Source organism: Oreochromis niloticus, linkage group LG13 (assembly GCF_001858045.2).
Source record: "Oreochromis niloticus isolate F11D_XX linkage group LG13, O_niloticus_UMD_NMBU, whole genome shotgun sequence".
Lineage (NCBI taxonomy): Eukaryota > Metazoa > Chordata > Actinopteri > Cichliformes > Cichlidae > Oreochromis > Oreochromis niloticus.
Window position 1 is genome coordinate 6846020 of NC_031978.2, and position 13951 is coordinate 6859970.

The window sequence follows — 13951 nt, forward strand, 5'->3', positions numbered from 1 at the left end:
AAGTGCATACTCACAGGTATACTTAAAAAGTCAGACAGAAGTAATCAAAGGGGAAAAAGCAGAGCTCTTTATGACAGTAATGAAAATCATTTTACAAAAAAGGAATAAATTGCCAATCAAGAAAAGTCAGTAGTTCTGTCATAACATTAAAACTACTCCGAGTGATTTTTAACAAAATAAAATTCACCTTAAGGTGGAAAACTTTTTTTAACGTTTAATACTGGTCAATCTGAAGCACACTGCTTCATGCAAGCTAGCAGTGTAGTGGGTATAGTATGTGTCTGTCTGCTAGAGTGTGCATTACCGCTGAGCAGCATGTGTGGACATGCTTCTCATTCCACCAGTGACAGCTATCAGCTGTCCTCCTGTTGGCCTTCCTGTCTCTGTCTCCTAAAGTGTTAGCATGTTTGTCTTCACTGATTTAAGCCAAGCTTTCTTTATCTCAGACTGTTCTTTGCTACTCTGTTTCACTGACAGAATTGGCGCTGGGTTCAGTGAGAGAAAATTTGTATATATTCAATTCACAGACAAGCACAAAGACACACACACACACACACACACACACACACACACACTCCCAGCTGTCTCTTCTGCATGACACGTGCTGAGAGGCTGGGATGTTGTTGGGTGGGGGAAGTGGAGTTGACCATAAGAAACATGAGCTCACATACTGGATGATCCCCTTCCCACAACTCACTTCAGCTTTAAGGTGACTGCTGCAGCTTTAGTGCATGTTTCTGTGGCCTTGTAAAGTTAGCATACAGGTTAGGTTTGTTTCTGACCTGATAACGAGTTAACAACACATTACCAAACGGATGCCGTGGATTTCTAAGCCGTTTCTGTAAACATCGGGTGGAAATATGAATGTTCCAAAGGTCCACCTCTTACTGACATGCATCCTCTGTGTATGTTCTGGTAAGTAGTCCTCAGTATGTGTTGATATTTCAATCTTATCGGTTATGTTTCAGCTTGCTGTAACAGTGCTGGTTCTAAAAAGAAAAAGAAATATATTATTTAGAAAATCAGACATTAGAAATGGTTCATTACAAAGTACTTTCCATGCTGTGAAATTTTAGTCTTCTGTAAATTATGTTCTCCTCAGTTGAGAGATTGGGCCATTCTCGGGAAGCAGGACATCACTTTCTGACCAAAAATAAAAAGTTACAAAAGACAAGCTAAGCAACGTTAATAAAATTTTAAACAACCACAGAGGAGCAGCTGATTTTGGCAAATCCATTATACTGAAATCAAAGGGCTTCATCACACTGATGAAAACCACAAAACTAAATCCAAATAAAAATCTCAAAGCATCACAATTCACTCTGTTAATCACAAGATTTAATCTCCAGGGAAACAACTGGCACAATGAGAGATAGGGGTTTGCTACTTCAAAAAAAAAAAAAAAAAAAAGACTGGTAATTGTGCTTTTTATGTATATGTGAAGACCATCTCTTTAGAGTTTACAGCTGCTGTGTGGTGTTTTCACTGTGATGGTATTCAGTCTTTTGTTTTACTTATAAATCATCTGTGGTTTCATTTGTCCTTGAGATATCCCATAACCACAAAAAAAGTCTCTCCAGCATTGTTAACATTCCTTATGCATTCAATACTGTGCATTTATCATTGATCAGGTATGCATTTAGTGCCTTTGCCCAAGGACATTTAATGTGACACATAGTTGTTAATCGACACACTGTTTCTTGGTGTACTTAAAACTGTGACCTTTCAAGTACTCGACAGTTAAATAACCACAACTTAAGAGCCAGAATACCAAAAACCTCAGTCTTTATATTCTCTGCATTTTTGAATAAATTCCTGTAAGGTTCATGAGGTTTATGCTACTATTTTTCCCATGGAGTATGGTCATTTTCGTCAACTCATCCCATACAAATGAATGCACAATACACATATCATTTACTCATGCCATATACTGTTTTGAAAGGAAGATGAAAGACACAACATAAAGTGACTGGCTTATCTGGTAAACGGTGACAGGATTTTTTTTTTTTTTTTATTTTAAAGGACTCTAGTTCTATTTAGCATCAAATTACCTCAGCCACTGCCTTGAAGCAATACACTTTTATCTCAAAGAACCTATGATAAGATTAACTGTACATGAAATCAGTCAAAGAGAACAAACACAAACATGTCCTCTTTATTGATGATACATAAAAATAGCACTTAAGAGTTTAAAAAAACAAAACAAAACCTAAGGATATAATATTTAGCAGATAATATGTACAAATATATCCAAGATTAGAACATTAGGCTAGTGTATGTGCAACTGGAATAAATAAAATTAACTTATTCTGAAGTTTCTTTCAATCTCTTGAAAATAGGGCTGTGCAATATCATCCGCTAGTAATTTCTACACAATGTAAAGGTGTTGTATTGCAATATCATTGCTAGAGAAATGCCATGTTTTTATGTTCTTTGTACAAACAGGGGACAAGCCCAGATATGAGAGAGCAACAGCTATGACAATTTATTAGATTAAAAAAAGCTATTTCAACAACCTCCAACAAAGCACTGTACTTTGTAAAATATGGAAGAAACTTAGAAAATAGGAAAAGCAAATGGTAGATGGAAATTACTGATGTGGTTATATGGCGGAAAAGTAGGGCTTTAAGCAGCTGGGACACAATATCCCAGTCAGAAAATACTTTTCAGTTTATTATGTGACAATATTGCACAGGTCCCAAACACATATTGCCAAATCACGACTATTGCACTGCTGCTACTGCTGGCACCTTGTTTCAATACATTCCCACTTCAAATTAGGTAGTGTGTCATCAATGACAGTAGCTCACTGAAAAAGAATGGAAAATGGCCTTCATTTACTTGCAAGGATCAATCAAATGGTACATATTTTGTTTGTTTGTTTTTTAATTTATCACAAAACCCTAAACCAGGGGTCTGCAACCTTTAACACCCAAAGAGCCACTTGGACCCGGTTTCCACACAGAAGAAAACACTGGGAGCCGCAAATACTTGTTGACATCTAAAATGAAGATAACACTGTATATATTGTTTTTTTTACCTTTATGCTTTCTGTGAACAACTAAAGTGTGTTGCTTATGAAATCCATGAAGTGCTACAGAGAAAATTACATTTTATTTATGTAAAACACATTTTGAACTCTTAAAGAAATATAACAAAAATGAAATACACTCAGTTGAAGGTCTCTTAAATGAATTTAAAAGCTGAACTAAAATGATCCATGTAGCAAAGAAAAACTGTTGTGAGCCGCCACCCTTATATCGCCTTTGGGCTTTTGGAACGTAGCGGAGCCTTGACCTGAATTTAAAAAAAAATAATTGGAAAAAAATCACTATGCTACAAAAAAAATGAAAAATAAATATCTGCAAAATTCTGCATAAATATTTATTTTACCTGGTTAATGTGTGTGGCGGGGCGTGGTCTGCAGTGCCGCTGCATGGGAGTCGGATGCACCTAAGCGGCACCCGCAATCACGCCTCGCCGCCTTAAAGTCTGTGCTATCTATGCTGTTGTGTTGTCGGGTTGTGAGCTGAAAAGCTACAGCCGGCTGTATGCGTACAGCAACCGTGTGTGAAAAGCGGTCAATAAAGAGATGCTGAAAAGCGTGTTCATGCAAACATCGTCGGGTTTGCCGTGATGTGTTTACAATGGGACTTCTGCTCCTGAACCTCTGCGCACAGCGTCCGCAAATCAGGGCTGTACGAAGTCACTTTCATCTTTACGCAGGACTGTAAGCTGTCATCTGTGAGGCGTGAGCGGTGTTTGTCTTTAACATAGTTGACGGTGGAGAACAGCTGCTGACATAATGTGGATCCAAAGATCCATAATTGGCCTACCTGGGGTTGAAAGTCTCAATAAATGCACGGCGTTTCGGCGGGTATACCAGCTTCCGCGAGTGTGACGCTTATTTTGAGCGATGAAAAATAATAAAATATAATTTTATTTTTATATTTCAATATCACAATAATCTTCCAATTTAGAACTACAAGTTAAAAAAGAACTAAACACAAATAAAATACACTTCAGCTAAATACTTCTAATTAATTTTCCCAAACCACCAGGAGCCGCAGTATAAGGACAAAAGAGCCGCATGCGGCTCTGGAGCTGCAGGTTGCCGACCCCTGCCCTAAACTAACCTATCTACTATCACAGGTGCTTCAACCACACTATTGGTGTCCACCACTATCACTTCATCCAGGAATTACATATTTTTCTATTTCAATTCAGCGACCCATACTGATAGATTTCATGAAACACGTTGATGACATATTGATGTAAGATGGAGGTGGTATGTCAGGATGAATGGGTGTAGCATGTAAGCCACCAGTTGGATATTATCTGCATCACTGCAGACATGAAATAAAAATGGGTGTCATAAATCATTTCAAAAGGTTTTTATTTCAAGATGTTATGAGTGTTCTTCGAAACACATTTATCAGGGTCTTACATCGACATTTCAGCATATCAAAACTCTGTTTAAATATAGTAAGAATTAGATATTCAGATAAAAAAAAAACAACTGTATTCTACAATGGCATATCACGTTTTAATATATAACCCTAACCCTTTGAGGAAAAACCATCTTTAAAAAAAAAAAAAAAAAAAAAAAAAAAGGCTCTTGTTTGCCAAAAAGTTCTAACAATCTCCAAATTGTAAATAAAAACAGATTTTCATGACTACAACAAACTTGCACCCCAAAATTAAGTAAATATCAAATGGAAAATCTGTGATCTTAGACACCAGCTGCGTATAGTCCTGCTGGTCTGCAGCTAACTGAATCTGAGATGGCAGAGTTGAAGTGATGGAGTATGTCCATAAGGATTTTTGGAGAGGAAACTGAACATACTACACTTTTTTTTTCCCATTTGTTACAAGGTAGTTAAAATATTTGCAGAAAATCACCTTATAGAGAGTTTTTTAATAATTAAGTTAATAAAGTATTGGTGTGTCATCCACACCCCAACTCAACTACCCCAATAAATTTGGCCCATTCCAGTAGGACACATGAAGAGAAGAGAAAGTGGATCCCAAAGACAGCTCCTGTTATGGACATGTGTAACTGTTATCACAGACACAAATGTACCAGTTCAACCATATTTAACATGATGCCCCTATTAATGTCCACTATCTGGAAGGCAAAAACATTCAAAGCAAAGCAGACAGATGAGCAAGTTTAAAGCGTAACTGGAATATCTTAAAAACCTTGCTCAAATACAGTCACAGTAACAACAAATTATTTTCCCCAGAAGCATTTGTCTGCACCTTCTGTGTGCTGTCACTCAAACTAGTGATCTCTGTTCAAACGTTTCAAGAGCCCATATGAAACTGCATTAGACAAAAAGATTTTCATTTTGCAGCGGCATCATGTGAGAATGCAGAGTGTGGGCAATGACTGACAGCTCCAAGTGGCTCCCATGTCCCGCCTCTGTCTCTATTTTTGTATGTGGTCAGATCAAAGCTTGGTCTCAGTGCAACAGACAGAGGACATGCACACAGCAACAGGCACAGCTAATGGCAGACAGCCAAGGAAATGAATATCAACACTGCAGACAACAACACCACACTCATTATACGATCTTCGACAAAGATCCCAAATGAAACTTTGAAAGGAAACCAAAACACGCTTGTGTGTGCATGCGTGTGTAGATGGCGGTGGCTTATATTATACATACATACATACATACATACATACATACTTTGGCATCTTAACTCAATCTGACTGCTCTCCAAGTTCTGCTTTGTGCATCAGGAATATTGTGTCTTGTAGTATCACTGTGTATTATTGATGTTTATCTACATTCAGCTAGATCTGGGCTGGGCACTGTGCATGTTCTTGTATCACATATGTGAGCAACCAGTTTCAGTACTAACATTCAGTAGCAACATCACAGACATTATGTATTGTGTGTTGTGAATCCAACTTTGTTTTCTTTCTCATGTTATAACTCAAGAAGACTCTCTCAGTCTGGAGTCTAAAACCTTGTTGGTGCCCACCACAACATGTCAATAATGCCTAAAACAAGCAAAGTCCCTATGTGTTATCAGGTGCTTGAGTCTTACCAGGGATAGGGCAAAAGTTGTAAATCTGAACCAAAACATAAAGTCCTACTCAGACTTATTGCTCAAATTGTACACACAAACATAATGTGCTTCGATTTAGGGTGTCTGTAAATCTGAGAGCCTTCTTACTTATATGACTACAACTTGTAAATTGGCTTTTTGCCTTTTTTAACAGTTGAGCAGTGAAGAATAGACATGAAGGAGAGGGAGAGAGCAGGGGAAGGGCAAAGAGCTGACGGTTAACCTTAAACCTGGGCTGCTGCATTTCAGCCATAAGGCATATGGGCACCTGCTCAACCAGTGAGCTAAAATGATTGCCCTTTTTTGGTTACACTAATGGGATCATAAACCTCATATTGTGTTCAATAAGTGAGACCATAAACTCTTTAGGAAAGTGGCAGTGATTTGACAAAATAAACTGCTCCATATACCTGTAGCTGGCAGTTATTTTAAAGTAGAGTACCCCTCCAAGTCAGAGTTCACAACAACTAAGCGTTTGTTTGTTTTTTTGCTTACTTTCAGAAATGACTCCCTCTCCAAGTAAGGGGTTAAATTAAGTTCTCAAAAACTTAATAAAGACTAAAAGTGGTACTTTCTCCAAAGGTTGCTAGTCCTTGGAGAAATTTCAGCTGTAGAGAAGCAGTTTAAATACTGAATAACACTCAATTCTAAGATAACACTCACTTTTCCAAAACCTGTATCAATTCGTTCTGAAAATCTGGTGGTGTGTCCGAGAGCTGTTACCCTGGCGGACTAGCAGCAAAAGACTGTGTTGAAGCTTTAAGTTTGACATTAGTATGTCAGTTTGGTAAATTCTCCCATTAAATATATTATGTCCCTTCACATGTACCAGGTGGCTTGGTTTTCTATTCAGATTAAATGTGTGTCTCAGTTCTTCAAACTACATGACAGCATCAGAGTTTGTAGAACACAGATGAGACTAAACTTTAAATGTAGCATCTATTCTTTCTCTGACCCTTTTTTATACATTTCACATCATAATCAAATGTAATCATATGCTTTACAATAGGATTCTTTGTTTAATGTTGCAGTAAAATATATTTTGTGCCTACATACAGACTGAATGTCTTTTCTTGTAGTAAAGGTTGCCGACTCCTCTACAGAAAAAAAAAGTTTCCCCAAAAATGTTAAATTGTGGATTTTACTTTACTACTCGTAGATCAAAACCCTCATCAGAAACACAGTCCACTATTTAACAAACTAACTGCTCCAGAAAGGAGATTATTTTATTAGGAGAGATAAATAACTGGGCAGCAGCATCATTAACAACTCATCAGTCAGGAGTCAGCCAAACAGATTATGACCATTGTTCTCATTAATGAGGGTTTACAACAATAATTACGGCAAATTGAAACACTTTTACTCTCCAGCTTTTAAAAGTTCAGCTAACACACAAACTTCAACACAGCTCTGGTGGTGTCCATCCAGAAATGTTTGATAAAAACTTCAAGTTTGAAGTACTGGCTGTTTTTCAATTTTTCCTTTTTGGTGATACTTTGACATGAAAATGACTATGAAACTGAACTGAATTCAGCCAAACTGCAAGTGTCTCCTAATACCAAATACCAAATAACTCACTGATTTGTTGTTGGTGTAACTCCTTGTGTTCCTCAGAGTTAACGAACACTGAAAAACATGTAATAACACTGTCCGCTCCTCTTCTCTTCCTCTGCAGGAGAAAGACTCTCCCTGAATACTATCCAGGCGATGTTAAACTTTGTCAAGGACAACCCGCAGCTCCTCAAAGAACAGAACTTTGACATGGAATCAGACGTAGATTTGGAGGAGTTCAAAACCATATTGAACAGCTTCCCTGGTCAGTTATGAGGAGATTTTCTAGATTTTCTATGCATCTAGCTTTTCTTGCATCTTCTATGCAAGAAAAGCTCATCCCTGTTGGAATAATTAACATTTTTATGTATTTTAAATGTTGAATTTGTGCTTTCCATTATCATCTTTTAGAGTGTTAAAATTCAATTTTATTTTTATGCAGCGGGTTACCACAACAACAGTTGCCTCAAGGCGCTTTATATTGTAAGAGACTCTACAATAATACATACAGAGACAACAATCATATGACCCCCTATGAGAAAGCACTTTGGTGACAATGGAAAGGAAAAACCGCGACCGGTTGGGGTGAAAAGCTATGAGCGTCGTTTTCGTATTGCTAATTTAAGATTTTCTCTGTAGAGAAAATCTAAATAAGGAAAAGGCAACTAGCAGAAGCAATGTAGGGAATGGTCTGCTTAAGTTTTTCCTTATTTTGTTTGTTTGTGTATTTATTTCTTTTGTTGTATGTCTGTGTGTGTCTCTCCTGGTTTGACCTTATGGGTCTCTGTGTGTCTGCAGAGCACGTGAAGCAACATTTGCTGAACAAGACCAGCTTAGATCTTCCCTACACCTCAAATGTTCATTCTGATGTTCCACAAAGACAGGATAGCCTACAGCCTGCTATGCCATTAGTGCAACAGCCCAAAGGAGGTAAAATCCATCACACTTTTTTATAAACCTAAATCTACTTTTTTAGAAACCAGATGATGTTTATGTGTTGATTACTGAATTTCTGGACAAAAATCTGAACAAGGGTTATATGCTAAACCAAAATAATAATAATAATAATAACAATAATAATAATAATAATAATAATAATAATAATGTGAGGAAAATATTACTTATTTTTTCTGTGTTCCAGCCTCAGTAACTTTGACACAGTAACGTCTGCTGCAATTTTTACACCTCTGATGAAATGTCACAAGCGTTAGCTTTATTTTGATACCAATATTGTTTACACAGACTTTGTAATTGCAGAGAAATACTCCATTCATTTTGGGCATGTCATTTTTGAGCAGGAAGCTCAGAAAGCCCTTTGGGGCTTAGCTGGTCAATACTTCAAAGAAAGACAACCTATATATGTGTGAATGTCTGTTTTCTCACCCCTCCCAATTTAAGCATAGCTACAGTGGCTGCTGTACGATAAACATGTTTTAGTCAGCCAAGAGAGACCACTACATTAAATTAAGATTGTACCCCATAATGGTCATGGTGGGCCATTGTGTTTCTACTACTGTTTGGACTGGATCCAGATTCTCCCCGAGGTTTTTCCCCATCTGTGAAAACCTGTCATACCACTGTTTACCTCAGCTGTTGATGTTGGGTGGGAAGTGTCCTCCTGTATTTACTCTAGTAGAGCTTGTAAGACCTTGCGAAACTATTCTAATATGGGTCAATGAGTCTAGAAAGCTCAGTTCTGACCAATGACAGCAATACTGAGTTGAGTAGTTCAGGATATGCTGAACTGTCAGTAGTGCTGCCATTTTTGCCGCTGTGAGCTATCGTTATCCTTTCAAAGGCAATGTTCATGGCATTAGCAAAAACTTCTTTAAAGTGGATCTTTGCATCCATCTGAGGCTTGGGGAATAAACTCAAAAAATGAGAATGTAATCAAACTATTTATCAGCAGGAAAAAATTGATTTTTTATGAAACTTGAGCCCAAAATGAGCTGGTATAAATGTTAGCTTATAACCAGCTGTTCTGTTTAGTTAGCCAGCTCTCATCTCATCAGCTCATATCTAGAGTAATTTATTTTTAATATGTAAATTATCAATTGTTGGAGGATGCAATTAGATCTTAAATGTCCTCAAAAAAAAAAAATTACTGACTGTACCTACAAATTTGGCTGATTTCACCTTAAAGATCATCTTCTTGGGCACCACTGGACCTCCAGAGCAGCAGCTATCTTGAGATCAATCCCTGCAGGTGCCATTCTGTCTTCTTGCACTTGTTCTTCTATAAAACACCTGCTCCTGTTTGATCTTGTGGGAAGAATTCACTATACATAACCCGACTGTTGAAAAACTGGCAACTGGGTTGGGAGCAGTCCAAAGCTGCCCAAGAAGATCTCCTTCAAAAGTTAGACAGGCAATCGGGTTCCTTTTAATGGCTCGAAATGTTATTAGACAGTGTAGACAAAGGCAGACAATATAACTAAAGACTTATTAAGCGCATATGACATTGGTAAGATTCAAAAACTAAATTTTCCAAACAAAAAGAAAGTAGATCAGTATTAACCACAGCTTAAGAGCCTCCTTATGGACCAGAGCGCCTGGGTGAATCAGCGGCCCAGACAGAGTGCTCCTCTCTTGGGAAAGCAACTCACTGAGGCCCCACGTGTGTGTGTGTGTGTGTGTGTGTGTGTGTGTGTGTGTGTGTGTGTGTGTGTGTGTGTGTGAGAGAGAGAGAGAGAGAGAATTTGCTCATGCTGGCTAAATGAAACAAGATCCGAGCTCACACAGTTCGATGTAGCCAGCCAGCAGATTCCCAAAATAATATGCAAAAGCTGTCACCTGCTCACAGGGCTGTTTGCTTGGTCACATTAAGACAGAATTACATGATGTTTTTACTATGATGATATGAAAAATAACTCATATGATACTCAGTAAGATTACCAATACATTGCCTATTTTGCTTGTTGGGTCCTTATAATAAATACAAGTAAATAAAATATTTATTTACTTTGTTTTTATTATTTATTTATCTATTTTTTTCAGAGCCCTGTAACTAAAGTAACTAAAGAAAAGTAATGGTGCATTGGTACATATTTTAAGATTACAGTTTATATGTGACTGAAGTATTTATGTACTTATAAATTGACAAATGCCAACGATATATTAAAAGTTAAAACTCTACCACTACCATTAGAAATGAGTATTGGGAGCTAACAGTTCTCTGCAAACAGAACTGAAAGCAAACTAAATTTAGGACAAAAATGTGAAGCTAATGAAAAATGGTAAACTATTATAACTCCTGTCATTGGCTTGATGGTTGTTTCCTGTGTTGGTTTTTTTGTCAGACGAAAAACTACCAGGCTGAATTTCATCAGACCTAGTGGAGAGGAAAAGCATGGGCAAAAAACCCCCAAACAAAACCCAAAATAAACTGCAGGCTATAGTGCTCTCCATGGTTTGTCATTTATTTTTTGCTTCTGGCCACTTAGAATTATTAAATAAATATTGTCTAGACTGAAGTGCATCATTTATATAGCATGTGTTAAATGCTCCTTTTATATTCAGAAGGGTTAAAAGCAGGTTTAGTGTTCTGAAGTCAAGCTGATCTAAACTAAATGTCAAATGGATTAGCCAGGGTTGGTATTCCCAAACACCTTAAGACTCAAAGAGTTCACCAAGGACTTATAGGACTTGCAGACTTATAGAAGCAGATTTCATTACAGTGTTCATAGGACATTCAGTGCAGAGGCTTTTCACCGGTATAAAATGACCACCATTTGTTGCTGTTACTGTTGATCTGTTTGCATCTGTCCATCCCTGCCTCTGTCCTTCTCTCTTCTATATGCACTCTAGCTTTCTCTGAGATGAACTCAACGTTTCAGATTACTTGTGGTAAGTCAGGTGTGGCAACAAATACATTTGAGTACCATATTGAGAGGCTAAATTAGAATAGAGACTAGAATACAATAGAATAGAATAGCCCTATATTGTCATTGTACACATACAACAAAATTATGGGTGCTCCAAGCCAACTGTGCAGGAATAAAATATAAACAGAAAGAGAGCAGGAATAAATCATAAACAGGAGATATATATAAATGGAGAGGAATATACACAATGTAAGAGAAAGGTGCTTAGAAGTAGTCCAAAGCACTTGGTCCTGACTTGGGCTCAGAAATTGGGCTCTTTACTGTGATGCGTTCAACAAAGTCCATTCTGAAAACCACTTGCCTTTTATGGATGCTGATTTTTGAAACATTGAAATATTACACTGCAATCAGCCAGTGATGTATAAGTGATAAGAACAGGAGCAGATGAGACCGTCAACAGAAAACATCTGAGTCCTTCTCACCCTCTCACTTCGTCTGCCACTTGAGAAGTGACCAGGTAAGTAAGGGGAAACCACACCCATTGTAACATTTACCAGAAATTGATATCACCATGGTAACAAATGTGAGACAAAGCAATAATCCAAAGGAACTAAATCCACAATAATCAAAATATCAAAAATACACATTTTGATCCCTACATCAGGAAAATGAAGTGTAAATCACAGAAAATGTAATCTACTACCTTCCCTGTCACTTCAGAGAAAATATTTTTAGGGATACTTGGGTGGCAAGATGTTCTACATATCATGTAATGCTGTCAAAGTGACCTCAAAATATAATTAGTAATGGCTGTGTGGTAAAGAGTGAGTGTGCAAAAATCAATACCTCGTAAGTAAAATTCCTTCCAATAACTCTGACACTTTTTAAATGAATAATTCGACAACCCAGACTGTCTTCAACTTCTTTATCGATCACTCAGTCTGACTAAAGTCTGACGCCCTTATGCTGTTGGTTTTAATCATCCTGACTGCCCAAACTGTATTTTTGTTTGTTCTAGATGTAGAATGTTGCTCAAACGATGAGACAACACTGGTAAAACGACTGTTCACTGGTTACAACAAAGTGGTTCGTCCTGTTAACCACTTCAGTGAAGCTGTAGTGGTTACTGTGGGACTACAGTTAATACAGCTTATAAGTGTGGTAAGTCTGTAACTCTTTGTCTGCATTTTACATGAAGAAAGATATGAACAGCTGTCGCTACTGTGTTTTTTCTTGACTTTGACCTTTTGACTGTAATTGCAGTTTCTCTAAAAGGACAATTGATTATGGAGGAGCTGGCTTTAAGGTGTTCAATGAAAAGGACTATGGTGACAGGGAAATATTTGTTCACAGAGGTATAGGCATCCTTAATAGTCTCAGGCAGAAATTGGACAAACTGGAAAATGTTATGGATGATGACTGTCTAAATCAGGCAGGGAAAAATGCTGCAAGACACAGTGACTGAAATGAACCCAGAAATTACTTGTTGTTGATGTTAGAACTAAAAACTGGGCAAAGGCACTGAATCACAGACATTGTTGCTCTTTTGATTCACTATGGATAGAGCACTTAAAAAAAAAATCCAGCAGTGGTCCGTCTTTATTATTTTCTCAAAGAGAAGAACTTTACGCACGGAAAAGGAAATATGCTTAGATGATATTGGTTCTCTTTGGATCTGCCTTCATATGTGAACAAACATTCTCTGTGAGGAAGTTCAAAGCAAATCCATATCCTCTCGCGGTCATGATCACCTGCCTGCTGTCCTTCATATTACGACCTCAAACACTGAACTTGACTTCTGTGCACGTGTTCAAGCCCAAACAGACCAGAGTTCTCTCAATGAACGGAGAAAAAAGAACTGAAAACTGCAGATTAGATCATAAAACTGCAAGCAAAATAGCATTAGCACAGAGTTAGGTCTTTAAATTTGTTTTGGGTAAGGCTGAATCAATAATGATAAACTGTAAGTGCCTTTATTATCCCTGTTTTACATTTGCATTGCCTTATTGTGGGATCTAAACTTAACAGTAACATTTATAAAGAGATCAAAATAATATTGAGCTTATTGCTGCATTGCCCCGCAACTTTCACAGCTTCTCATGTGGCCCCTAAAAGTAGTTAATGCAAACATATGTAACTCCTGCCAAATAAGTGCACAAAATGGACAGAGGTTAAAGGAACACTGTGTTTGACTGAAAAATAAAGCATTTAGAGAGGACATTAAAGTCATGTGTCATGATGATCCCAAGCTTTTCTTTTTTGAATGTATTCAACAGGAAAGCAAAATAATAAAAAGGACCATACATTATTAAATCTCAGTCAGTGCCACAGAGATAATACCGTTATTCTGGAAAGAAATTATTATAGCAAATGTTATAAACTGGATAAGAAAAACAAAAAAACATAAGTAATGAAGTTTTTGCCATGTGCTGATTTGGAGGACCAGTTTGGTTTTTGTAGTGCCCTGTATAAAACTGGAACTCCAAAGAGTGGAC

The 13951-nt window shown here is 37.4% G+C and overlaps 1 protein-coding gene across 1 annotated transcript in view; it reads left to right on the forward strand.

Annotated features, from left to right (window-relative positions):
- The window catches only part of LOC100691234 (acetylcholine receptor subunit alpha), a 23149-nt gene continuing 9198 nt past the window's right edge, over nt 1-13951 (forward strand). Inside the window, exons 1-4 of the mRNA XM_003438339.4 lie at nt 1-915; nt 7757-7897; nt 8431-8562; nt 12475-12617. Coding sequence (XP_003438387.2) covers nt 861-915; nt 7757-7897; nt 8431-8562; nt 12475-12617 — 471 coding nt within the window. The 5' untranslated portion in view covers nt 1-860. The remainder of the gene's footprint in view (nt 916-7756; nt 7898-8430; nt 8563-12474; nt 12618-13951) is intronic.